This window comes from Aspergillus affinis (genome assembly GCF_023601865.1).
Source record: "Aspergillus affinis strain CMG 70 chromosome Unknown NODE_81_length_170848_cov_85_189412, whole genome shotgun sequence".
Lineage (NCBI taxonomy): Eukaryota > Fungi > Ascomycota > Eurotiomycetes > Eurotiales > Aspergillaceae > Aspergillus > Aspergillus affinis.
The window spans coordinates 14,943-40,722 of NW_026515862.1; the positions used below are offsets into that span (position 1 = coordinate 14,943).

At 51.6% G+C, this 25,780-nt stretch overlaps 8 protein-coding genes across 8 annotated transcripts; 3 read left to right on the forward strand and 5 right to left on the reverse strand.

The window, feature by feature from the left end:
- Nucleotides 1-28: 28 nt before the first annotated feature.
- KD926_010511 (rRNA-processing protein UTP11) lies at nucleotides 29-1,002 on the reverse strand (the record flags this gene model as incomplete). The annotated part of the gene is made up of 2 exons (XM_053102882.1): nucleotides 29-805; nucleotides 907-1,002. 2 exons carry the CDS (start codon nucleotides 1,000-1,002, stop codon nucleotides 29-31), a joined length of 873 nt encoding a protein of 290 aa, XP_052953652.1.
- A 614-nt stretch (nucleotides 1,003-1,616) lies between these two features.
- On the forward strand, nucleotides 1,617-2,226 carry KD926_010512 (uncharacterized protein; the record flags this gene model as incomplete). Its single annotated transcript, XM_053102883.1, has 2 exons — nucleotides 1,617-1,861; nucleotides 1,917-2,226. 2 exons carry the CDS (start codon nucleotides 1,617-1,619, stop codon nucleotides 2,224-2,226), a joined length of 555 nt encoding a protein of 184 aa, XP_052953653.1.
- Nucleotides 2,227-2,748: 522 nt separating this feature from the next.
- Nucleotides 2,749-3,648, reverse strand: KD926_010513 (putative transcription initiation factor TFIID, 31kD subunit; the record flags this gene model as incomplete). Its single annotated transcript, XM_053102884.1, has 1 exon — nucleotides 2,749-3,648. The coding sequence occupies one exon, from the start codon at nucleotides 3,646-3,648 to the stop codon at nucleotides 2,749-2,751; it is 900 nt and encodes a 299-aa protein (XP_052953654.1).
- A 608-nt stretch (nucleotides 3,649-4,256) lies between these two features.
- Nucleotides 4,257-6,934, reverse strand: KD926_010514 (putative lipin Smp2; the record flags this gene model as incomplete). Its single annotated transcript, XM_053102885.1, has 6 exons — nucleotides 4,257-5,154; nucleotides 5,209-6,097; nucleotides 6,163-6,460; nucleotides 6,525-6,595; nucleotides 6,663-6,869; nucleotides 6,928-6,934. The coding sequence occupies 6 exons, from the start codon at nucleotides 6,932-6,934 to the stop codon at nucleotides 4,257-4,259; spliced, it is 2,370 nt and encodes a 789-aa protein (XP_052953655.1).
- Nucleotides 6,935-7,396: 462 nt separating this feature from the next.
- Nucleotides 7,397-12,704, forward strand: KD926_010515 (uncharacterized protein; the record flags this gene model as incomplete). The annotated part of the gene is made up of 9 exons (XM_053102886.1): nucleotides 7,397-7,512; nucleotides 7,570-7,763; nucleotides 7,860-10,836; nucleotides 11,372-11,461; nucleotides 11,590-11,721; nucleotides 11,924-12,099; nucleotides 12,173-12,261; nucleotides 12,325-12,429; nucleotides 12,483-12,704. The coding sequence occupies 9 exons, from the start codon at nucleotides 7,397-7,399 to the stop codon at nucleotides 12,702-12,704; spliced, it is 4,101 nt and encodes a 1,366-aa protein (XP_052953656.1).
- Nucleotides 12,705-12,891: 187 nt separating this feature from the next.
- Nucleotides 12,892-13,695, reverse strand: KD926_010516 (uncharacterized protein; the record flags this gene model as incomplete). Its single annotated transcript, XM_053102887.1, has 1 exon — nucleotides 12,892-13,695. The coding sequence occupies one exon, from the start codon at nucleotides 13,693-13,695 to the stop codon at nucleotides 12,892-12,894; it is 804 nt and encodes a 267-aa protein (XP_052953657.1).
- Nucleotides 13,696-14,818: 1,123 nt separating this feature from the next.
- Nucleotides 14,819-16,622, reverse strand: KD926_010517 (WD repeat protein; the record flags this gene model as incomplete). The annotated part of the gene is made up of 6 exons (XM_053102888.1): nucleotides 14,819-14,968; nucleotides 15,026-15,152; nucleotides 15,252-15,565; nucleotides 15,708-15,774; nucleotides 15,974-16,073; nucleotides 16,316-16,622. 6 exons carry the CDS (start codon nucleotides 16,620-16,622, stop codon nucleotides 14,819-14,821), a joined length of 1,065 nt encoding a protein of 354 aa, XP_052953658.1.
- A 7,214-nt stretch (nucleotides 16,623-23,836) lies between these two features.
- Nucleotides 23,837-25,099, forward strand: KD926_010518 (class I SAM-dependent methyltransferase; the record flags this gene model as incomplete). Its single annotated transcript, XM_053102890.1, has 2 exons — nucleotides 23,837-24,057; nucleotides 24,208-25,099. 2 exons carry the CDS (start codon nucleotides 23,837-23,839, stop codon nucleotides 25,097-25,099), a joined length of 1,113 nt encoding a protein of 370 aa, XP_052953659.1.
- Between the last annotated feature and the right edge of the window lie 681 nt (nucleotides 25,100-25,780).

Below are 25,780 nucleotides of genomic sequence, written 5' to 3' on the forward strand. Positions count from 1 at the left end.
ATCATCATGAATCATAGCGATCCCGAGATCACTTCTTGCGCTCGCGGACCTTCCACTTGATCCCATCCTTATTCGTACCTCCCACCGAGTTCTCCATGCGAGCTCGTTGCCAGTCCAACTCGTTCAACGCTGCCGTGATATCAGCATGCTGTTTCTGCAGCGCCTTCAACTTGTTCTGGCGCGCCTCGGCCGCTCGCTTTTTCGTCTTGCGCATGCGCCTCGCCTCTACTAGAGCCTGACGTTCCGCCTCGATTTCTTTCCGCGACTTCTTCTGCTGGCGTTTCTGCAGTCCTCCAAACGAATCATCCTCGTCATCATCATCGTCATCCTCTTCATCTTCCTCGTCCCTCAATTTCTGCTTCTGCAACGATCTCTGCTCCAGCTGATCATCCGCAAACACCATCTTCTTCGGCTTCTTCACATCCTCATCCCCAAAATCAAACCCAAACTCATCATCCTCATCCTCATCCATCTCCTCCTCTTCTTCTTTGTCCTTCTTCCCAAAGATCTCCTGCAACCCATCCTGCAACCGCACCTCCTGCTCCAACTTCTCCATCTGCCGACGTACCCGCTCCCCCACGGTGCGCAGATACCCGGCGTCCTGCGTCTTCAGCAGTTTTACTGCATCGTGGCTCATGCCCGCCGCGGAGGCCCGGTTCGAGGCGCCGTGTTTGCCCGCCCGTCCCGTGCCAGAGGACATCATGCCGAAGGCGAATTCATCGGGGTTGCGGTCGCGGACCTTCTCTTCGAGGCGCTTCAACTTGGCCTTCTTGTTGTTGTAGTCGCGCGCGCGGAGGGAGTAGTCCTATTGATTTTTCCGTGTTAGTATAACATAGACTGACTGGGATGGGAGAGGAAGGGCTGAAGAGCCATTAGGAGAGTCTGGGGAGGGGAGAAGAAGCGCACCTTATGCTTCTCTAAGATACCCCATTTTTCACGGCCTTGGAGTTGTCCTCGTTCGCGGTGCTGGCGCCGTTGGACGGCGTTGCGCATGGAGGACATTTTGCTGGGTGTTTTTTCGTCCGGGCTTGGTCTGGATGTCGGAGGTGATGGGATTTATTTTCCGTGGTATTTTATTACCAAAGGAGAAAAGATGTGGGATTCCAGCAGATAATACCAGGGAAGTAACTGCGTGCAAAGAAGGTCTCTCGTTGCAAAGAGTCAAGTGTAAATTAATCGGCGGAAGAAAAAAAAAAAAGTTCGGAGGCGGAAGAGCGACAAGAGAGACAGGGAGACCGACCGAGACTTGCCAGGCGGAGCGGAGAACTTCATCTGCAGTTCACCTCTACGGGAAGAGCCTTCCACCACGCCCGCCAATTGTTTCATTGATCGAGTTGGTTAAGGGATTCGGACCTTACAGACCCTGACGGAACCACTTCGCTCGATTTCTTCTCGAATTGTTCCCCCTACACTCTCGATTCCCGTCTCTGCTGCCGCTCGTGATCAATTGATTCATTGATCGATCGACACCTTGCGATTCACCTCACCTAGCATCAGCTCAACCTCCGAGACTAGATCCCTCCTACCGACCTGGTCCCTTACACTCTCGAATTGCAACCGAACCACCAGACCGACCGATCTAAACAACCCACCTCCAACCCCACCACCGATCCAAAATGTCCGCTCCGTCAACATCAACATCAACGTCTTCGATGCCAGAGGGCCCCAAAAAATACAACCTCCGCAATCCCCTCCCCCTCTCCGCCGCCCAAGAATCAGAAGTCAAACAAATATACTATAAGCGCGTGCGAGCTCTCTGTGCCCCGGAGATCAAAGGTTCGTCCACCTTACCTTACCCTGCTCCATCCTCTCCCATCCTATCGTATCCTACCCCCACCACCCACCAGCAGTACATGTCCCTGTCCCTGTTCATATCCAATTCGCACTCCCCACTCCCCCAATCTCAACTTCGCTAGCAAACCAATCACCCAACAAGACCCCGCTAACCCAAGCTATTTGCCCTATACAGCCTTCGCCGAATGCGCCGTCAACCGCACCGTCACAGCAACATGGGTATGCCGAACACAACGCCTCGCCATGAACTCGTGCATGGTGGCGCACGCGAAACCAGAAGAAGAGGATCGGGCGCGCGAGGAGTGGTTCTCGACGCATGAGGAGCGGAAACGCGCAAAGGAGGACGAGCTCGCGCAGGTCGAGAAGCGGAGAGAGGTTGTGATTCGCATGATGAGGGAGGATGAGGAGAGGAAGCGGAAGGGGGGGAATTAATTGATTCCCCTCTTTTTATTTTCTATACTCTCGCGAGGTGAGAGGGGGGTGGTCTGTCCTCCTTTCTCTTTGGCTTGGAATTATATGGATTATCTTACTTACCTACCGGGGGAGGGAGGAAGAAAGGACAGAGAGACGGACAGATTTGTTGAAGAGACGAGGAGATGCATATTGAAGATTGGGTACGGCGTTATTTTTTTTGTTATCTTTGTTGGTCTTCAAGCTTTTACTTAGCATGGGGTACTTTTTTCATTTGTTCCAGGCTTCTTATCCTGTATGTATGTCTGCATGGTGGAACTTGTTTATTGTACAGTAGATCATCTCACTCATCTTTATTATTTTGTGCTTTGCTCCCGATGGGCAGCTCGTTAATCAGGAATGATCATGTAGTAAGAGTAAGAAATATAACATTCCGGTCTGATGCGCCTCAAACTCCCTGTTCGCCAATGAAGCAAAGTATCCAATCCCTGACTGAAACCCTCAGGGAACAACGATATGTTGATACATGCCAGACCACTCGACTCAAACATCCGTCATGGTCTTATCCTCTCCATCATCGCCCTCCCCCATCGCCGTATCCTCCCCAAACACATCCTCCATCTTCCCATCCTCTCCGTCATCCTCATCCCCCTCGCCCTCGCCCTCGCCCTCCTCCTGCTTCCCCTTCTGCGCCTCCCCAGCCCCTCCTCCATCACCACCAGCACCGCCACCGACCTCAACCTCCTCCTCGCCCTCACTCTCCCACTCATCCTTCATATTCCACCCGGTCCCGGTCAAACAGAACCTCTCCGGCGGCAACCTCATCCCGCCCATGAGGACACTCTGATTCGCGGCCGGTTTATTCACCTGCTGACCAGCATCAAACCCCCTTGTCGCACCAGGCAACGCAACACGATTCCTCTCCGCCGCGACATCCAACAGAAACTCCTTCGGCAGGCCCGTCTGGAACTGATAATGTAATCTCGACGCGATGCTCAGCCGCAGCGCCGGCAGCGACACGCTATTGATTTCCCCGCCCCGAGAGGTTCCCCCGTCCATGGACCCCGCGTAGCCTTCTGTGGCGAGGTGCACCGCGTCCTGCAGGACGCTGGAGGTGTAGCGGTATGCGAAATCGAGGAGTTGGAGGGGGACGCGCTCTTGGTAGGATGTCACGCCGAGAGAGGCGAGGAGCATGTGGATGAGTCGGACATCGCGGGGACGGCGCGATTTGCCGGAGTCTTTGAGCGAGGTGGAGGGGATTTGGGTCGGTTGGGAGGGGTGCGCGGGGTGGGCGCTTGAGGTGGGAGGGTTGTTGGTCGTTGGTCCGCTGGCCGTGGGTGGTTGCTGCTGTTGCTGCTGTTGGGATGTGTTGGCGGAGGAGGGTTCGGCGGGAGGGGTGAGAGGTTGGGTGGATGCGCCGGTGGGTTGGGTTGGTGAGGCCATTGTGAGGGGATTGGCTCAAGAGGTGGTGATGGTTATATGGGGTGGGTGAGGTATGGACAGGCGGTGATAGGAAGTTGTGACCGTCGCCAGGGATGATGCGTGGTGTTGCAGACACGGCGAAGTGGACTCTCTTATTGGAACATGATCAGACGAGGGTGGATGACAGCGGGCCGAGTTGAGAGATGCGACCGGGCGGGGGTTGTGTCGCGCGACAGGATCAAGAGTCCGTGGAGGTGAGTTGAAGGGGAACGGAAGGGAAAGGAAATGATGAAGTCGACGGGCTTTCTTCCGGCCGCGCTAACCCGTTTGGGCAACTTCTCTACATCTCCACCTACAGCCAACTTCCTGTCGTCATGGAATTGTGTGTAATAGTAGTAGTAGTAGTAGTATATTCCGATTGTCTACCAGTCTATCCAAATTGACTGTACAGATCTTGATCGCCGAAACAAAATCAAACTAGCTATGCAACCCATTCTAAACGCCGAGAATGCATAAGAAAATAGAACCCCTTGGATGTCGCGGATGCAAATGGGACATCCACCAGGCAAAGCGTTGAGATGGCGGGTATTTATTTATATCAGCAGCAAAACAAGCAGTCCGGCTCATATTCAAGAATCTCCAGGCTCCGGAGACTGTCGGGTCTTCTTTGGAGGCGAGCGTGGAACCTCGGAAAATTGCACCGCTTCGCCAGGCTCCCCCGGCTCGTCCTCGTCCTCGTCCTCCACCAGGCTGGATGGGTCGATGGAGACCTGCGAGATAAAGCTGGCTCCGAGATCCTCATCGGCCGTTTCGTCGTCATCGACATCGCTGCCTTCGTCGTCGCTCAATTCACCATCATAATCTTCGTCGACGTCCTCGTCCTCGTCATCGGGCTGGTCGTCATCATCATCTTCATCCTCGCTATCGGTGCTAGAAAAGTCCTCGAGATCCGGTGGAGGTTCCCGCCAATAGGTGAAGTCCGTGTACTCCTCCCCACCCGCTTGGACCAGCAAGCTAGTGGGTGGGAAAAAGTGGTCCAGAAGTTCGCCCATGGACACGTAGCTACTCTTGTATTTGTTCAGACTGAGGAGGTCGAGAGAGACCTCGGCATTGGAGTTGATCGTGAAGATTCGACTGGACGGGATGTTCACCGACCGGTAGCTGAGCGCATCGGTCAGACGGTTGCCAAACCCGGCGTAGAACGGGTTTTCTTTCCCGTTGAAAAGACCTAAAATATCCCGCAGGCAGGCCATCTTGAACACTTCCGGCTTCCTCAGGTAGATCTCTCGTCGGAGCGCCGCCATCGTACGGTCAGGACTCATGATTGTGGGGCCCTTGGGTAGTCGATAACCATCCTGGTTGACCCCGTAGATGTACGCCCTTGTAGTATCCGCCTGGCCGACGGATCGGCTGGTCAGGTACATGATGTTGTAGCCGTTGTTCACGATGTCAGTGTACAGCTTGGCCACGCCCGCATGCGTCCAGTCACGGCCAATCATGTTAAGCACATGCCCCAAAGCATCAGATCTGTATTTGCATTAGCATCAGATGTTGATATACATTTTATCAGTAGCGACCTACTTAGTAATGGTTCCGTCAATATCCGAAATCACAATTGGGGTGTTGCCATTCCATAAATACATGGCAGCCGTGCAGGTCGCTTTGTTGACGCTGAATGACATATCATTGGCGCCAGGCTTCAGGTTCAGCGCCTTCAGCTGGTCGCTCGTTAGGCGCAGGGTTTTAGCGTAGTTGCGGGTCGTCTCGCCCGGAGTAGGAGACTGCGGAGGGGTCGGAAATCCCGGCTGGACGTCGGATTGAGTGCGATAATGCCGAGCAGCAGTCGGAGTCGCCTGGAGAGACCGGTCGCTGTCACTGTGATAGCCAGGGTCGGAAATGGCATTTTCACTCATCGCAGAGCTCGGTCTCATGGAGTTGAACGTAGCTCGGCGGTCAGCTGCATCTTTGGCCTCTCCGCTGCTGTAGATCCACAAATTGCCGTGCTCATCAGCACCGATCAGGGCTCCGATATCGTAGTTCCCTTCCAGTTCCTCCGCTAGGATTTTACGTGCAAGAACCTCCGCACGTAAGGCGTCTTCCTCGTTGCTCTTGTACCCGGTCATGTCCAGCATAAGATCACCCGTATCGGTGACATGGGAAGGGATATTAGAGGCGGTCAGTTTCTTCGATAGAGACTCGGCACGCGAAACAGCCTCCCCGGGCGACACAGGTGGGGGGCTTTGAGAACGCCGGTTCTCGCCAGAATCGTCGTCGGGGGGTGGTGAACTGGTTTCTCGCTCGCCAAATACTTGATCAACGACGCTTGGACCACCCGGGTTATCGGTCTTGCCTAGTAGAATGTTGGTCGCATCGGCGCCGTCGAGGCTCCCCGGTTCGTCGCCAAATGAACCATGACGGGACCTGCCCAAATGTGAATCATCAGGCGATCGCGACAGCGGGGTAAGGGTACCTGATTGACATGCATGAGTATAAGATTTTCGAGAGTCGAGGAAGAGAGCCATTAAGCTGCCGTACCTAGGTCACTAGAGGCCCGCGTTACCCTCGACATCATAGGCAGGGTCGAAGACGCTTTCGAGTCTTGATTAATGCCCATCGAGGACGATCGTTCGAGATCCAAGTATTCGGGTTCTTGTAGAGAGGCCGGAAGATTTTCTTCGCTGCGAACCTTCGGGCTGGTGGACGGAGAGACCAACGGTGACGTCTGCAAGGAGGCGGGGATCTCATCCGTCGTCTCGAAGATGAAGAATGCCTCTCCACCTTCCCCCAGCTTCATCGAATAGTCTTGTTTGATTCCATTGACCTTGAACTCGACCTGATGACAGAGTCAGACACACCGTACGATTCGAGGACTCCTGGCGGAGGTAGATCTGCTGTACCTTCTTTTCATACGGGCGGAGCAAGGAGAACTTGCCGAAACGAACATGAAACGGCGAGCAGGCAAGAGTTCCTGCAGTTAAACCCAGTCAGCCACGATTTATTGGATGAACAATAAGGCAAAAGACAAAGTATTTTACCATCTTCCTGTTCAATAACGATCACATCAATGGCTCCGCTCAAAGTGGCCGGGTTGATCGAATTCCAGGTCTTCGAGACGGAGCCGCTGATACTTCGCACGTACTGCATCCCGCAAATAGCACGCGGCCGAGATAGGCCGATGGAGGGAGGTAGGGAGGACGAAATGCAGGGGAAGAATCCAGGCGGGGGGGTGTTAAAATGAGAAACTAAAATATAAAGAGGGAGGACAGAAGTCGGACGTTGCGAGAGTGGCCGCCTACATACGGCCCATGTGACAGAGCCCGATGCGAGACATGCCCAGAAACGAATGGAGACAATGCGCCGACAAAGAATGAGCGCTGACCGGGGCAGGCACGAGACCAAGCGAGTGAATGCAAGGGATGGGCAGTAAGACTGTAAAGGAGATAGTTGAAGGAAGACAGAGGTCCGTCGAGAGAAGAGGGAGAGAGAAAAGATGAAGGGTAGGAGGAGATGGTTGGGAAGCAGCGGCGCTCCTCAACACTCTCTCTCCGGGGCCCAACTGCAACTCAAACCGCGCAAACCGTTGGATTTCCGCACCGGCTGCTTCCTCGGCTTCCGGGAGAGGCGCTAGTCCCGATCGGGTCCATTCTGAGTCAGCAGGTCACCTGATGCTAGGCCCCACCGGCGAACTTCCGCGGGCTGCAAGTTGGAGATGCGCTGCGAAGGGCTGCCTCTCTCTCGCTCTCGCTCTGTGTGGGTATCCAACGCTGGCATGTATGAGCCGTTGTATCTTTCCTTTGACGCCTACCCCAGTGTCGTCCCCCGTGTGAGGGTTCGAGGCGTCATGGCTCTCTTCCTCGCCGTCACCATCCTTTGGGCCCTGATCTGGTGAGTTTCTATCCCCTCTCCGGTGCCAGATGTCCGTCTAATGCTCCGGTGATCCAGGCTGTTATACCGTGCATGGCAGGTTTGTCAGACGTCCAACGAGGTTCTGGTTGAGAAACTGGGCTTGGACATCCCCCCGCCGCCAGAGGTCACTTTGGAGGAGATCACTGCCCGTGAGATTCGCATCGCTTGGAAACAGCCCGAGTTCCACAACTCCATTCATAAGCATATCATCCAGGTGAATGGCACAAAAGGTGAGCAAATACAGGATGCCGATGCTATTTGATTCTGCTCGACCTTGTTTGAAATTTTTCCCGCCACCGATCTATGGCTTAACCATCCGCTTTTAGTGGGCGAATCGAAACGAGCCGAGACCGCAGTCGAAATTCTAGATCTAATCCCCGGAAATATCTACCATATCTGCGTCCTCTCCGTCAGTGCGGCCAACTTCCAGACTCCCAGTGCTATCATCCATGTCCGGACCAAATCTCTTCCTCTATCCTCGGCGCAACAGAATGCCTCCGTCAGCGGTCCCACCATCCGGGCATCGATCCCCCGCTCGACTGCCGGTCTCGCTGCTCCCTCCGCCCCGATCATGTCTCGCGAGCATAGCGGAGGTCAGATAGCGTCGAAACGATCCTCAGCCGGACGAAAGCAGTCCCCCGCCGCCAGCGGAGCGGAGACCTCCCATAGTCAATTGGAGGAACTGCAGAAGAACATAGCCGGCGGTGGTCGGGATGAAACCCTGGAGAAACTCGCCGACAGGCTGAAGTCCTTGCAGCAAGAGAACGAGAATGTCGAAAAACAGACCACCGATGAGGATGAGGAACATGTTGCGCTGCTGAAGGAACTCGAAAAACAGCGTGATGATCTACGGAAACGGGTCAAGGAGAAGGACGAGGCCAGCGGCGACCTAAAGAAACATGTCTACAAGCTTGAAAGTGTCAATCGGACGGTGCAGAGCGAGAAGGCAAAGCGTCAGCGTCTCCTGCAACAGAAGGAGTCTGAGCGTAAGAAGCGCAAGGATGATATCGTGCGGTGGCAGGAACGGATGGCACGCATGACAGATGAGGCCGAAAGTGCGAAGGAGGAGCAGGAACGCTTGGAGACTGATGGCAAGACTCGTGCCGATGAGGTGCGGGAGAAAATCGCCCAGCAACAAGCCGAGATGAAGGTCGTCGACGATGAGATCCAGGACAAGGGTGGCCGCGTCAAGAAACTGGAGGAAGAAAGAATGGATCATCAAGCACCCGACAGCGAAGATGGTAGAGAACTGGACCGAATCGACAACGACCGAGCCCGCCAGTGGGAGATCAAATTGAGCAATCTCCATGCACGATACGCTACACTTGTGAGCCTTCATGCGCAGGCACAGCAGCAGTATCAAGAAGCGCAAGAGCGCTTTAAGTGGTTGACCTCCCAGCGACCCGGAAGCACCGCGCCGTTCTCTCTCCCTTTGGATCTCGACCTGTCCAACAATGCCACTATCCGTCCTCGTCGTCATCGCAGTTCGCTTGCCAGCAACGTTTCATCCCCTATGAACTTCCCTGCTCTAGAACCGTCGTTTCCGGGTGGCATCAATTTCAATCCGCCCTCCACCAACTCGCCCACGTTTGGTCCGACTCCTGCTTTCTTCAATATCAACAATGGAATGACTCTCCCTGGACTTTCAGGCCAACCTGACCCGCTTCGTTTGGAGTCGGATATCTCTTTCAGTAACCCCCAAATGAGCCCTCGCGCCGATGCATTGCTACCGTCGGATCTTTTAGGGGATGAAGAATCTCCCGAACTTCCACGACCCATAGTGCGCCCTCGATTTCCGGATCTTGAGCCGTCGGGTCCACAGCTCGACAATTTCCGCCACGGCCCGCCGTCACCGGACTCCTCCGGGAGTCGACCTGGAAGTACCTTTGCCAGTCCGCATGAAAGGGAAGGCCAGGATGAAGATACCGAGTCTCAACCCGGGCATTTGGGAGAATCGGAGGAGGCCCCCAAGAGCGCAACGCGAAGACTTTCGGGTCTTTTCAATTTCCACCGGCCTCGAGGGAAAACCCTGGCAGATGAACCTCCTCTACTGGGCTCCTTGAAACCAGGTCAGAGTCAGTCTTTCCCGCGGAATCTTGACGAAATGGACCCGATCGGAGCGAGACGTCGTCGGTTGAGTTACACGGGCAACTGGGCCAACCCTATCTCGTTACTTCCCCGGAGCAATACCACTGGGGTCACGAATGACAGTTCCTCAGATCATCTACCGTCCCGGCGAGCCGCTTTCTCAAGCATCTTTTCCCCCAGCCGATTCGGATTTGGCAGCGGCAGCAACTTAGGCAAGTCCAGCGAACCGTCGGACCTTAATACTGGGTACAATCAATTCAGCCCTAGGCATGACCCCATCGATCCGTCCTCAATTCTCGGAACTGTCCGGCGCGGGTCGTTGTCACCCCGACCATCGTCGACGTTTTCGTTCGACAACCAGCTGCCGCATCCCTCCACAGACAATCGGCACTTCGGCTGGCCCTCGACCGAGAAGTCGGACCACCGAAGTCTGCTCGGGTTTGATTGGACTTCACCGTCTACTTGGTCGCGCGTACATTCGCGCCGGCCGTCGACGCAGTACGGCTCCTCCGGTCACCTCCCCCTAGGACTTACGGGGGAGCCTGATTTTCCACAAGACTCCTTCGAGAGACAGGGTCGGCCCCTTCAAGCCCCAATCGGTACACGCCCCTCATCCTCCCATCGACCCGTTACTCCGAAACTAAATCCAGCGGCCCCTTCTTTCAAGACCATTTTTACCGGGAAACGCTCCGATAAGGATAAGGAGAAAGAGAGGGCTAAGGACAGGGACCATGATACATCGTTCGAATTTTTAATGGATGACGGCTCACCCTCCGAATCCCGCGCCTCTCGGGGCTCGCGATCTCTGTCGATCCTCACCGGAGATTCGCATGAGTCGTTGGAGCGCATGCCGTCTGCAGCTTCCGCGGATAACAACAGTTCGAAAGAATCCTTCATCCGGAAAATCACGCGCAAGGGTAGTTCAGGGAAATTCAGTTCGTGGAAGGATCGCTCGGGACTATTTTTCAAGAAGGGCGATTCGTCTCAGGGTGGTGACATTGACGAGGATGGGAACGGCGAGTCACTGCTTGCCAAAAGCATGGACAGTACCATCTCCAGTGCTCCATCTGCGGACAGGTCCACCCGAAGCAGTCTGGGTTTCTTTAGTCGAAAGTCAAGGAAATCGGACAAGGCCGCCAGCGAGACGAGCGAACGGCCGAGTGAACGCGCCAGCGAAATCGGTGACGATGAAATTCCGGAGGAAGCCAATGCTTCGTAATCCATACACATTCATTGAACATTTCATAGATATTTGTCAAAGTCTCTATCATAGATAGACCCGTGCTGTGGGGGTGTTTCCTACAGTCATTCACCATCATTTCTGTCTTTCCTTGGATCGTTTCTATATTTTCTACGGCGTTGAACAGCAACCGGTTCTAGGTTCCAGGATAGCACACATTTCTCTTTTTCAAATAATTCATGCAGGGTCATCTCTGTTTATTCGAGTTTCGTATCTGATTTGTTCATTTTTTCAGAGAGAATCGTAGGATATAGAATTTTCATGCCGTTCGAGCACAACCTCTGGTGTCCGCAGTCGGTTAGGCGGTTGCCGCACAACTCTAGATTTCTTCCTCCCTTCCAGAACGAATCGCCTCTTCTCCGCCCCTCTCTCGGACTCAACCGGCCTGGATAAAGTACAGTAGCGAATATTAATTCAAACATGGCAAATTCAAAGTAATTATTATTCCTTTAATCCCAGCTCACCATGCAATTAATCCACTCTAGACTGATAGCTAATATCCGCTCTTAGATATGAGTATGTGAAAGCGTTCGAGCAGCCGGACATCCTACTCCCCAATACTTGGATCGTCGTGCGTATCGATGGCAGGGGGTTTCACAAGTCAGTTATCCTTCTTTTGTTATTTTTCTCCCTGGACATGCTGCTTTCTCTTATGACCTTTTCTTCCTCGAATTTCTATCGTCATGATCCTCCGATCAAGCAAGCCCCAATACTAACCGTCGAATCAGACTCACCGATCGCTATAACTTCACGAAGCCCAACGATCGCCGCGCGCTGGATCTCATGAACGCCGCAGCCGTGGAAGTCATGAAAGATCTTCCAGATCTGTGTATTGCCTATGGAGTTAGCGACGAGTATAGGTGTGTTCCTATCTCCCCTCGTCCCCTTGTTCTGACATGATATCATGTCGTAGAGAGTTCGAATTCAGACTACTAAATGTCCTCCAGCTTCGTCTTTCATCCAACATGCCAGCTCTTTGAGCGACGCAACGGGTAAACACCTTTCTCTCTCCCTCTTATCTCTGCTACAGTTGGGAGCCATGGTAAAGCTGACCGGTAACAGTAAACTCGTCACGACTATCGTATCAACCTTCACAGCCCACTATGTGTATCTCTGGAACACGTATTTCCCTGATACGCCGCTTCAATCACCGTACTTGCCTTCGTTTGATGGGCGAGCGGTCGTGTATCCCTCGACGAGGAATCTGAGAGATTACATGAGTTGGAGACAGGTCGATTGTAAGTTGTCCCTGCGCTTGCGGTGTTCTATTCATGATGGCGCGTTGAGGGGACAAGCAGCTGACGCGGGCAGGCCATATAAACAATCTCTATAATACGACATTTTGGACGATGGTGCTGCAGGGAGGAATGAGTAATACGGATGCCGAACAGGAGTTGAAGGTGCGTTGCGCTGTGCGGTGTTCTACCGTTGTCGTGGTAGTGCTAGCTAACGTGTGAGATCAGGGTACTGTCTCAGCAGACAAGAACGAGATTCTGTTCAAGAGGTTCGGAATCAACTACAACAATGAAGAGGACATCTACAAGAAAGGGAGTGTGATTTATCGCCAGGTAAGCGGTGCATGCAGGTCTCTATACATTTCCTCGACTAACCCAAAGCGCAGTATCAATTAGAAGACGTCAAGGCGAAAACGTCGGCGGAGGAAGAGCCCGCGCCGTTGCAGGAGCAGGTCTCCAAGACCCAGCAGGAGAAGCTTCGGAAACTGCGTCGGAAGGCTCAGGTGGTGGTTGATCATGTCGATATCATCAAGGATGAATTCTGGGAGCGAAGACCGTGGATTCTATCGGGGAAGCCGGGCAAGTTGCCTGCTGATGTCGGAGTTTAGTTAAGCATTCATGATTCACGTCTAGACTGCATTCGTTATAAATATAATATTTTGATTGATTATAAAGTACTTTTTTGTTGAATCTCAACACTGCAGCCGTGCCAAATGGGTATCTAAAGTCTATCAACGGCCAACCCGCTATGAAATGTACATACGGCAACAAAATACTCAACGAGTATACGAAAGTTCAATCCTGCGTCTTTTTCCCGTCCTTGGACTTTTTCGGCTTCGACGTCGACTTGGGTTTCTCGTCGGCTGAGGATGTCGCCTCCTGCTTCTTGGTCTTTTTGCTCTCTTTCTCGGCCTTCTTCGCCTTCTTCTGCTCCTTCAGAACAGCCGCCTCGTCGCGTCCACTCGACTCAGCCGAATCCAACTCCATCGACACCGGCGTAGGATAGTCATCCTCCGGCTTGTGGTCCTTCTTCTGACGCTTCAGCTCCTTGCGCTCCTTGCGCTCCGCCCTCCTCTTCTCCTTTTCCTCTTTCTTCACCTTCTTCTCCTCCCGCCGCGCCTGTCTCGCAGCCCGTCTCTCCTCCTTCGCTGCCTTCTTCTGCCTCTTCTCCTCTTTGCGCGCCTTCTTCGCCTCTCGCGACTCCTCCTTACTCTCCCCATCTCCCATCTTCCTCTTCACCCCCTTCTCCTTCTTCTCCTCCTTCTTACCCTCCTTCTTCCCCCCAATGGTCCCCGGCACCGTCTCCCCCCTCACAAAAAACCGATACAACTCACTCGTCAACGCATTCGGCTGACTCCCACCAGCAGCAGGCGCCTCACTCCCAACGCCCTTCAACGCGTCCTCGAACCCGCGCAACCACCACTGATTCGTCGGATCCTTGGTCGTCTTTTTCCCAACTCCCTCGTTGCCCTGGCGGCGCGCCACGAGCAGGGGTTTCGTCAGCCCAAGGCCCCCGTGCGTGCCGGGCCGGCGGTTCGGGTTCAGGGGGTTTCCTGGTCCGGTCCAGCCGTGGCGGATTAGGTAGGCTTGGGGGTCCATTTTTCTTTTTGTTGGAGGGGTTGTGGGTGTGATGGGATGGGATGGGATGGGTTTTTGTTGTTGTGGTTCGTGGCTCGTGGGTCTGGCTCTGGCTCTGGCTTTGGCTCTGGCTTTGGTTTCTGGTGTGTGATTTATGTATGCAGGGATGTTCTCGGCGCAAGGAAGGATTTCTTTTGGATATGGTTCTCTCTCTCTCTCTCTCTCTCTCTCTCTCTCTCTCTCTCTCTCTCTCTCTCTCTCTCTCCTCGCTTCGTGGGTGGGAGTGAAGGTGAGGGGTTGGATGGATAGGGCTTGTCGATTCGTTTCGGAATGATAAATCAATTCAATATCCCGGTGGAGGTGTATGGTGTAGGACGTGCTATAGGTATGTACTAGGTAGCGATATCTGATAGGTGTACGGTATAGGCGCTGTGCGATGTGATGGTTTTTTTTCTTCTTTGCGGCGGCTCGCCGGGATGGATGAAGTCGGCGTCTTTTGGAGTCGTTGAGTGGTGGATGATACAACGAAAAAAAGAAAATAAATCTAAGCACTCCTGCTTAATCCGCTCAGGTATTGTGTATATAGAAAGAAGAGGACAAGAGGACAAGAAAGAGTGTGTGAAAAGAACGGCCTGGCGCGTCGCAAAACACAGCAAGAATCGACAACGAGGGAGGTGAAGCGTTTCCGAAGGAAGAAAAAAGTTAGAGAATGGAAATAATTGATGATCCCGCGGAGATAAGAACGGAAGAGATTTTCTACCGTTACTACAGGGACACCATCCGAGAAGGATTCCGGTTCGATCCTGGGCGCGACTATTCTTTTGCTTTTTGGCTCGGTACCTTCCTTACCACGCGCCAATTCATCTTCAACCGTGGTTGGACTTTGTTACTCTTTTTTTTTATATTTAACTTATTGGTATTTTTATTTCGCTACTGGGTTTACTTTAGCTTATGCTAAACTGACTATGTGAGAGTGCTCTACTATGGTAAATTGAATGGTGTCAATCCATTACCTATAGTACAATAAATATGTTCCGACACCCCGACACGGAGGAATATATTTCACCGAACTTCTGTACCTAACTATCACTGACACTAAATTTTCTGCGTATAAACAACTACAACACCACCAATAGTTCAATATCTAATACGGGTTAAACCGTCCCCTGTCCTTACCCCTCTTTCCCTTAGGTCGTGACGTCTTAGTCAAAGAATCCTCCATGTCCATTCCCTCGCCTTGTGGTTTCCAGACACGAACGAATCCATCTTCACCGCAGGTAAACACCGATTGGGACTGGGAACAATTAGTTATTCTGCGCAGTCAAGAACCAAGTACTAGAGTAAAACATACCTGCTCATCCAAATACACAGAACGAACAATCTCCTCGCCGTGACCACCCGGAAGACGCCACAGGTTCTCCCGGTTGAACTGCCATGACGGGCTAGCCGACAGAGGAACCAAGTCCAGGCGTTGTTGGCTGACGTCGTTCGTTAGCACATGCATCATACAGGCCAAGAGCCAGGCAGGAAAAAAAAAAAAAGGGGGAAAGTCATGAAAATGGGCTGGCTGAACGCACCTCGTACTGCCAGCAGCGACGTAGGAACCCTGACTGCCAATGCACAGCTGAGCGACGTACTCGCAGCCAAGCGGTTCTCTCAAGTTCCCAAACTGGACGGGTTCGGGCTCCTGCGCCTGCTCATCTGGGTCCGTGGCCGGGTGGATCGAGAAGACCTCGTCGTGGCTGAGCGCGTAGATCGCCCGCTCGGTAAGGAAGCCGGCGTGGTGCACGGAGCCATGGTTGATGACTTGCACCAGGGCATCGTCTTCATCGGCGATGGTGGTGTTGTAAACATTGACGAGGCCGTCCGTGCTTCCGGACAGCAGGAGGTTCTTTTGCGTGGGATGATATTGAAGCTACCCAATCATTCCCCCCAGTCGATCGTCGTTAGCTTGGTGAACTGGCATGTGTTGTAGGGGAGTTCCCTTGTTCTTTGGGGGTTAATCTAAATCAGGAGGTGCAAGTACAACGCACCTCAGTTACGTCGTCATTGTGGCTCTCAACATATTGGAGTGAGTATTGGCCGGGTGATCTGACATCCCTGTTGCGTCAGTTAGCAGCTCGCAGGATCCAAATAATGGTAAAAGGCAGGAAGTCAGAAGAGGGGGAGGTTGGAGGGAGAGAAAAAAAAAAAAAAAAGGACGGGATGTTGATGCCCATCCACGAAATCTTTGCCTGACAGCGAATCGACCTGACCAGGTTCATCATGAACAGGTGAAAATCCCAGGGCCAGGACGTACCAGAATGCAACAATCGCCTGGGACGACTTAAGCTCGGTTCCAGCAACCAGACTGTTAGTTGCGGCGCAGCAAGCGATGGACAAAACAGGGGCTTGGTTTGCTGCGGCAGTCGAAAGTCAGCATGTAATCATCGGATGCCGTGCATTTCAACTAAGAAATTAAACTTCGAGAGTTGGACAACAACTCATCACAAACATGCATGATAGTAGATTCATCCCGGAATTCGACATTGTGGAAATGAGGGGTTGGAGATGGCGACTCCAAATGATGCTATCCACCCCCGAAAAAAATAGCAAGCACAAAAACATGAAAAAAAAAAAAAGGAAATAGAGGGATGCCTACAAGTCTCCATCCCAGCCACGGCCGCTTTCTTGCCCGTCCGTAAATCCCAGAGCTTCACTTTTCCATCTCTTCCCCCGGTGGCCAGTAACTGCTGGTTGTCATCATAGGACTTCAATGAAGTTACTCCCTGGTGGATGTCCGTAGCCACTAGAGATACATGGTTCAGACTAGCAGCGTCGAAGGTGCGGAGAGAGTTATCGGACGAAATAGTGGCAAATGAAACTGGAGATGACGCCTCAAGGGAGTAGATGTAACTGCCCTCCGCAAGGGAGAGCGAGGAGGAGGCCGTAGCTTTTAGCGTATGCATGGCTAACTAGCCTGTGATCGCCTGGTCAGAAAGGACAAGGAAAAAAGAAAATGGGGAAAGGGAAAAAAAAAAAAAAAAAAAAAAAAAAAAGGAAAAACTCCCGTGGTGGATGGACACACCCCTCCGATAGGATGAACGACAGAAGGATTAGGCCTCAGCCTCAAATAGATAGAGAGCCCCTGGACTGGACCGTCTAATACAAGATTTACTTGGTGGAAAAGCGAGTTGACAATTGTTTGTCGTCGCTGCGGTGTGGCTTGACGGGGAATTCGATATCAAGCCGAGGGTGTGCACGGGAAGCCTCCGTAGCCTCAATCTTTTGCGTCTCTGACTTTGGTTCCTTTTGACGTGGCTGTTTCCAATAGGGATGATGGAACGGTGTGATCCCAAGAGATGATAGACGGTCGCTGATCTTGAACCGAGCCGCTTCTTTTTTTTGTCTTTTTCTTTTTCTTTACTTTTTGCTGTCCTTGATTGCCTTGGAGAGAGTTGATACTTCCAGGATATCCGGAGCGGCGGAAGCCAAGAATTTCCTTTCCTTTTTTCTGCTTTCCTTTTGAGGCCTTACCGCGGCCTTGCTGCCTGATTCTTGGGGCTCACCAACGCCTAGTTGCCATCCCCCAAATCCTTGTACTGTACTTTTCCCATGGATGACAGCCACGAAAAGAAAAACCCAAACAAAAATCCAAATAAACAAAAATCAGGTAATAAAAGCTGCGACAGACCAATGCGAAACAGATTATACGAACGCCATTATGATCTTACAATCCAAAACTGTTGGTTTATCCCTTCCCAACCGAACGAATATACAGGTCCATCCAGAGAAGGGGGAGGTCCCCCCATCAGATGATCAACGATGGATAGATCGAAGAGTGCGCCTTGAGACGATAACAACCGATCGAGCATCCGTCTAGACCGTGAAAACTCGGAACTGCAACCATTCAAGGCTTTTTTCCACCTTCTGGCCAGGGCTTCCGCGCATCCCCACTTTAGCCTGAGACAGGAGGCCGTTGGATTTGATCAACACATGTACTACTGGGGGGGGGGGGGGTGCTTGGACTCCGTAGGCACCACCAGGGGAAGTCTCATGCTGTGCAGATCTACCTTGTCATGATTGATGAATGGGTAGCTGTGTACTGCAGGGGCTCGTCGATTGTTGATATCATCACCCCCCTATCAGTCGCCGAGGACGCCCTCGTGATGCGGGGATCGCACATGACATACCGAATGCTCGCTGCTAGTTGCCTCACAAAAGAACCGGTAGAGAATTCGGTCGAAGCCTTGCCAGATTAGAACGATGAGTTTTCACCAGGATGAGCCGAGTAATGCAGGTGATAGGGCAACTCGACCCCTGACCTTTGGTTGGACAATAGGAATGGTTGAGTATCCATTTCTTGGTCCGATCAGCCGATGGAGGGAGGGGAACTATCCCGAAAAGAAGAAAGAAAAAAAAATTAAAATTAAAAATAATGCAAATAATAAAAACAGAGGGATAAAGGATCAAAGTAAGATGATGACCTCTGAATGGAGCACCAACGACTAATATGAATCAGAGGCTGAAATGGTCGATGGCCGCAGAAGTCTATTCGCAGCGTTATAAGCAAGGTGGAGCCCCGGTGGGAAAATAAAAGATAAAAAATGAAAAGAGAGAGAGGAAGAGAAAGCAGGCGAATTGACAGCAGCTGGGATACCTGCCTACGGAGCACAGCACCTCATTAGCTGCATGTGCACTGCCGCAAAAGGGCCGGGGCTGTTTCGACTGCCCTCCCAGGAGGAGCCAGGGACGCACCGTTGTTACTAAGGATTCGAAGCAACCATGGCCAATAGCAGCCTAGAGGGTCAATCCTAGTCCACCGCTGAAGCGGAGGCATCCTTCCTGCTCAGGCGACCAATAATGGGTTTTCGTCGCAGGGATGACAGCGGATTGGTTCCCCCTTATGCAACCAGCGCAGGAGCATCTCTGTACCTGCTCATGGCACAACTTAGTGGCTGCATCGGAGTCTAAGTTGGTTTCCCCAAGAATATAAAACCTGGAAGGTTTCGCATGATCTACTCGGTGATAATCGTTTGATTAGGTACGCTTCCCCCCACCTTTTTTTATCCAATCCTTCATTTGGAAGGTGGAATTTTTTTTTTCGGTCAAATGGTTTTATAGAAGCGTTGTGCGACGTGTCAGTCCGAGGGAGAATCTTTTATCTGGCCGGGAAAAAGGAAACTCTCCGGGCACTAATGGGATAACCGTGAATCGAGTGGATGTGAGATTAGCTTCGAATGAAGGATGGTGTCTATTGATGACTTGTCATTGCGCCGTCACCCCCAGGGACCGGTGTCTCGTTTTATTTCATGGTTCGGGCCGGCGCCAAACATCGACCATGGTTCTCCCGCGAGTCATGTAGGTCCAGAGTCCAGACACCTCAAGATGTCTTGTGTCGTGCTGGCAGGCAGTCGATCGACCACCTGGTGAAACGGGATGGGAGGGGCGGCGTTGGGTAGAAAGCGCTTATCCACGATTGATGATATGGTACCGAACTTCAGCGATGTTGGCGAGAAGAGGGGGGCGTCTCAAAATTAATCTTCCTAGCTGGTTGAGAGTCTAGAGAGAGGGAAGACCATGGTTGAGAAGCAGGACTGGCGAGACGCCGGCGAATGAAAGTGGGGAACAGTCGCGCGGTAGATATATCCGGTCAGCGCGGTGGAGACAATCGGTTTTGATAAGAGCGAGTCATACTGTATACGGAGTAGAAGGCAACAAGCAAGGACGGTAGGCGAAAGGACGGCGCAGGTCAGCTGCAGGTCTTGTTCCACAGAACCATTCCTTGGTGGCATTCTTGAGAGGAGAGGAAAAGGGGGGCTGGTAAAGAGGTTCACGGCTGCAAGGAAGACAGGGGAGTGATTTGGATCGGGTAAATCCCTCACAGGGTTAGAGAGCTATAGAAGATTGAGAGCAGGGAGAAGAGAAGAAGTCGACTCCAACTCCAACTAATTACACCCTACGCCGTGGACGGGGATTAGGTAAGTCCTCGCCCCTTTCTTAGTTACATATTAGACCGGGATTCGGGGGACCTTGTCATCCAATGGTTCTGGGCTAGACGACCGTGATAGGATACTGAGGTTTATATCGTGGCCAGATCTAAGGGGAGGAAATACGTCTGGTTCATTGACTGTCATCATCGTCATGATTACTTGTTCAAGTAAAATTTTCGCAGCGCCGAAATATGGGCATTAATCTATTTTCTACCCAGGATTATGTAGGAGGTGCCTTAATAGGCATAACCCCATTGGTAGTAGCTCCTCGTCCGGAATAATATTCCTCACCGCCGAAAACGAAATGAAATTCAGTATGGACGATGGAGTCTTTGGAAATTATGGATCCTTCCAAGATCACGGAGAGAACCGGCCAATTAACGGTTAGTCGATCGGTCAATCAATACGCCCGATATGTTTGTTTTCATATCGCATCAAAAGGGGACAGATAAGTGTAAAGATTTTTTGAAGGGAGATGTAAATTCCAAAGATATAGAAAATTGAAAATTGACTGGAAGTATACAATACTACCTAGAAGATCGGACACGGACGCGGACTTAGAGGTGAGTCTGTCAGCCACGGAGTACAGGGGAGTACTGTAGGATGCATGGAGCAAAAATAAATCTTATGCATCATGCTCGACCCAGGAATCTGGGAAGCGGTGAAATGATCAGCCCGATCATTATTGAGACAAACCAGTGAATCACAGGCAGGGCCATACATTTCGTACTAATGATGGGAGGGGGAAGGGAAGGGAGCCTACAGAACGGAAGGATCGCTAGCCAGGCTCCCCCAAACTTCCCAAGTTCCCAACACTGAACACGGGCGTCATCTGAGGGGCAGATGATGGCCCAGTAGATGATAGTTGATGCACGTCCTCGGTCCGTCCGAATTGATATCATACTAAAAAGAGTTCGGCGCGAAGTTACTTCGGTCGGACAGCCTGTCAAATGTCAATCATCAAGTGAAGATCGCTCAACCTTGGTCGGGGTCTAGGACGGCGCGTGGAGGATTAGCGGGTCGAGCTGCCGTCCGAAGTTACTCGGACACCGTCGACCGACCATGTGGGCTTGGTGAAGAAATGAGGGTACTCAAGGTAACAACGCGAGTCTGTCGGTTGCAGAGGAGGTGGAAATCCTCTGTAGATGGTAACTTAACGAGGCAACGCTCGTATAACCGTGGGGACCTGGGCTCGAGACGATGTCACTTACTTCGGTGTAAGTTACTAGTTATAGTTATGAGTTGTCTCCGTGACGTTGCTTAGTATGGAGAGTTGGAGATGCCTTCGACGCCAGACCTTGCATAGCTCCATAATCCGAAACGAACCGATCCACTTCGAAGCGGCTGCACGCAATGCCGTGATTAGTGACCCTGCGGAAATGGAGGGCTGGGGTCGTCTTTGGTTTGCTCCTCGGACACTACGGGGGGAACGCTCGAAGGGGGCCACGCCCGAAGCTTCGAATCCTGCAAACCACTGCGTTGGTACCGCTGCCTGACGCTGGCTGCCTGAAAATGCGGGCAGCAACTACTAGCAGCTAGGTATGTACCTAGAATCTTACGTTAGCGGCCCAAGCAGGGCAGGGCGAAGGAGGGGAACGGACGGAGGACAAAGGGTAGAGAACTGGAGACTAAAGGGTGAGGGGGGGAAAAAGGTTGAATCATTTAATTAAGTGTGGGAGGCGGACCGCATCCCGCCCGGAAGTCACTTCTTTTGTAGTTGGCTTTGGACCCATCCATTTAATTTTCTTTTTCTTCCTTCTGGTCGTGCCCCTCCTTCTTTCAGTCTCTGGAGGCTTCTCCGTAGGTATTTACGAACTAAATGCCAAAAAAAAAAGGACAGAAGATAAAATGAGATAGACTCAGGTGAAAGAATAGTAAAAAAATATACTGAAATTACAACCGCTTGGGGGGGGTATGAATATTAATAGTTGGGGCTAAACTTAATGTAGCTGTTGGCTATATTTTTTATTTTTGGTGCATTCCCTGTCATGTTTACCTGTTTGTTCTAAACCAAGGCACTCATTGTATGAGCATTGGACAATGGAGAATCTAACTCACCTCACTCCGTACTCTCCATGAATAATCATTGTCCTGGACTATCTAGATCGTCTACCCATTAAGAACATACATCGACTGTCCTAATTGCGAGTGGCTCAACCAACCCCTCCTGATTAGTCGGGAGGTTTCAGTCGAGTTCAGGAGACAAAGTCAAAATAATCCTTTAATTTATTCTGCGAAAGGTTATCGCTGCTGGCCCGACCAAATTCGATCCAGTCCAATCCTTTACCGCCACTTTATTCTTGATCGATCATTGGACTCGTAAAATGGTGCGAGGGCCCGAAGACTCGGGTGGGTGATTTTTAGGGCTTTTTCTTTTTTTTCTCTTTTCTTTCTTTTTCTCAACCCCCTCTTCTTTTCTTTTAGACCAAAATAGATAAATAAAATTTGTTTTTTTCTCTCGACATGTGGCTTTTACGGAGTAGCCGGCAGCATCGCCGCTATCCTACCAGCACCTACTACTAATATCCATGCATCCCGGCACGCCTCCGGGCTTCCCACACGCATCCGTACAGGTACCGCATGTATCAGATACCCAATAATATCGGGCACTATAGCTGGATGGCGAAGTAGATGGACGTCACCGTCAAGTACCTTCTTACATCATTAAAAAAATCTCTCCGCTGAGGTGGTCCCTCGCTGACTCCTTCAGTCATCAGCGCGAGCAACTAAACACCAGTAGCAGTAGATGATGGTGATCCATGTATCCATGTAAACATCCTACTACTATCTAGTGACGGACAAACCCGCAACCATGGTTGATGGAGGGGCTTCCATGAGTCTATTGAGCCAATGAACCAGATGAATACCCAAGTGTAAGCTGGATGATGGTACGCTAGCGCAACCGAGTAAGTAAGTCAACCAAGCCAGTCCGTGTAATACTTCGATTGTTGGACAGCCGGCGCCCAGTGAGCCAGGACACATATATATCCATTGCTAGTACCGAGTGTCTTGTCGACCATCCCGGCTTGTGCGTGTTCCTTTGTTTTGCTCACCTCGCACCTACCCCTTTTTTCTGGAATCCGCATCTCCCCCCCGGTCGTCTTAACCGGAACTCATTATCAATCGCTCGTGGAAAGGCTGATTCTCAGCGCCTCAGGCCCCCTAACCGCCCCGCCTTCGCGCCCGTGGACCCAACGGGGACAAGACAGCGGCTGCAGCAACCTTAAAGAAAAGCCCTCCATTATTTTTATTATTTTTATTTATTATTACTCATTATTGGGGATATTAATTGTTTTATTTATTTTATTCATTTCTTTTGGAGGGTCTCGTCCTGGTGAACAATCCTCTCCACCCTGCTTTCCTTCCATTTTTGGCCGTGACCTACTTCGCTTCATCTACCTTCCCTCTTCCCTTTCCCTAGGCAAATCTTCCATTACTTGACTCCTCCCTTTCCCCCCTCCACTTTCCCTGTTGGGCGCCTTTCTTGCAATTGATACCACTGCGGCTCGCCCTGCGAACCAAGGTTGATTAAGCTCCATCTGTCATTGCTCGCGTCCAGTAGGTCTCCGTGCCGTGACCGCTACTTTTTTTTTTTTTCTTGTTTGGCTGAACTTCGATCATCGCGGGGGAAGTAGCACGGCGCCTGTTTATTTCATTATCTTTCCACTTCTTTATTTTTCTCATTTTCCTGGTTTTGAATTTTCGGGATTATTTATTTTCTTGCCCATTGCCTCTCTCTGGTCGTGGTTGGCAATCTTCCCATGATTCAGTTCTGGCCCAGCTAGGTGCATTCAAAAGTGTGATCTGCTGCAAGTCGCCTCCATTTTTATTTTGACTCGTTCTTTTTTTTTTTTTCTTTTTATTACTATTTCTATTTCTATGCCCTGTGGCGGGCCAATACCCTGACTGACCTCTTCAACCTCTCGTACGGCGAACAGTATCATTTCGCAAACCAGTACCGGACTATTCTCGGGATTTATGCCCCATTATATCTTTTCTTTGCACTCCCACGAGCTGTCCTGCTCTATGTTCTGCCTGTCGTCTGGTCTATATTCCATATATCTGCTCCACCGACTTCCGCGATACTGACATCAACCCGCCACCTTCTCGCCCGGGCACCATCCCCCACCTCTCTCCAAACAAGCGAGATAGTTTCTTTCCCGACAAGATCTCGTTTTGTGCCTTCCGTGATGTTTGGGAACGGTCAAGTCGAACGGCGACCTCTCGCGATGGCTTCCCCGCCTCAGAATCACTTCTACTCCCAAACGACGGATGCGAACCGTTCGAGAAACAATTCGGACGCAATGGACATCTATATGATCACCGATAGGGATGCTGCGAGAGAGGAAGCGTCTGGTTATAGCTCTTGGAATCGCAATGGGTCACCGAGCATGAACTCTACTTATAGCAAGTATTTCTCTCTGATTTCCTTACAGTCTTGCCTTGTGATCGCGTCCCCCACTTGCCGTTTCCCCCCGCAGCCTTGCCCATTAATATAAGTAAGCTTGGGATCATTGGACGGCTAATGTGCGATCCCTGATCGATTTCTTTGCGATTATAGGAGCTCCGAGAAACCGCCTTTCCATGAAGAGAACGGACGCACCTACCATGGTTTTCGCCGAGGAGTTTACCAGCTGCCTTGCGATGAGCAGGAACAAGATCGCCTTGACATCTTCCACAAACTGTTCACCGTGGCGCGTGTCTCGGATGGGTTGATTTATGCTCCTCATCCGAGAGATGGCCGGTTTTTGGACCTGGGATGCGGGACTGGGATCTGGTCGATTGATGTGGCCAACAAATACCCCGAAGGCTTTGTCGTGGGCGTTGACCTTGCTCCTATACAACCACCCAATAAGCCGCCCAACTGCGAATTCTACGCGCCATTCGATTTCGAGAGTCGCTGGACCCTGGGAGAGGAATCGTGGGACCTCATCCATCTGCAAATGGGCTGTGGTAGCGTGATAGGCTGGCCGAACCTGTACCGGAGAATATTTTCCCATCTACGGGCGGGTGCTTGGTTCGAGCAGGTAGAAATTGATTTCGAACCTCGGTGTGACGACCGCCCGCTAGAAGGGCTGGCTTTGCGCCAATGGTACCAGCTCCTAAAACAGGCCACACAAGACACCATGCGCCCAATAGCACACAATTCTCGCGATACCATCAAAGACCTTCAGGAGGCCGGGTTTACGGAAATCGATCACCAAATGGTCGGGCTACCTTTGAACCCATGGCACCAGGATGAACACGAGAGGAAGGTTGCTCGATGGTACAACTTGGCCATCTCCGAGAGCATTGAGTCTCTCAGCCTGGCCCCGTTTAGCCGAGTCTTTGGCTGGGATTTGGATAAAATCCAGCGTATTGCTGCCGACGTGAAATCAGAAGCCTTCAACAAGGAAATCCACGCCTACAACATTCTACACATATACCAGGCGCGGAAACCCCCGAACAACTGATCGGCAGCTTACAAGCCGCGCGAGACAGACAGGCACCGGTCAGGATACGCCAGTGTCAATACTCGCGCCAGGGTTGACGAGTCGATGAAACAAAGTATTTCACTCCCCTCCCGATTGTTTTTCTCCGCTCCTGGGTGAGCAGTGTAGATCACTGCGGCTGGAGATCGATCCCTTGCCTCTGAGGAGCGATTTTGCACCCGAGTCTCACCCCTCTCGTACGGGCTGGGGTAAATGATTGTGTATTTGCGCATTGATCATCCCTGGCCGCACCACGATCTTCAGAATAACGGTAGCAGTCTTGCGGAAAATTAGCACGACCGCTAGTCAAAACCCGAACAGTACTCTGTTCATACTCTGTTTCATGCTCCTTCGGGGATGGTAGCATTGCAAGTCATGCCGCGACAATCGTCCACATTGCATTACGCCATGCCAGTGCTGCTGCATTCCGTCGAATTTTGCGGCTACCTTCTTCAAATTACACTAGTTGACCTATCCTAAAGGTAATGGTTATTGTGAAGTTGAAGTCGGAGTCGAGGTCTTGATAGATGAAGGCAAATGCAAGGATAAATCATCGCATCTCCCCTTAGAACACCTATCGGGACTAGCTTTTGCCGTATGGCCGGGAGATCCAGGATATGGGGAATACCTGCATTTTCTTGTCAGGTGGCCTCTCATGCCTCC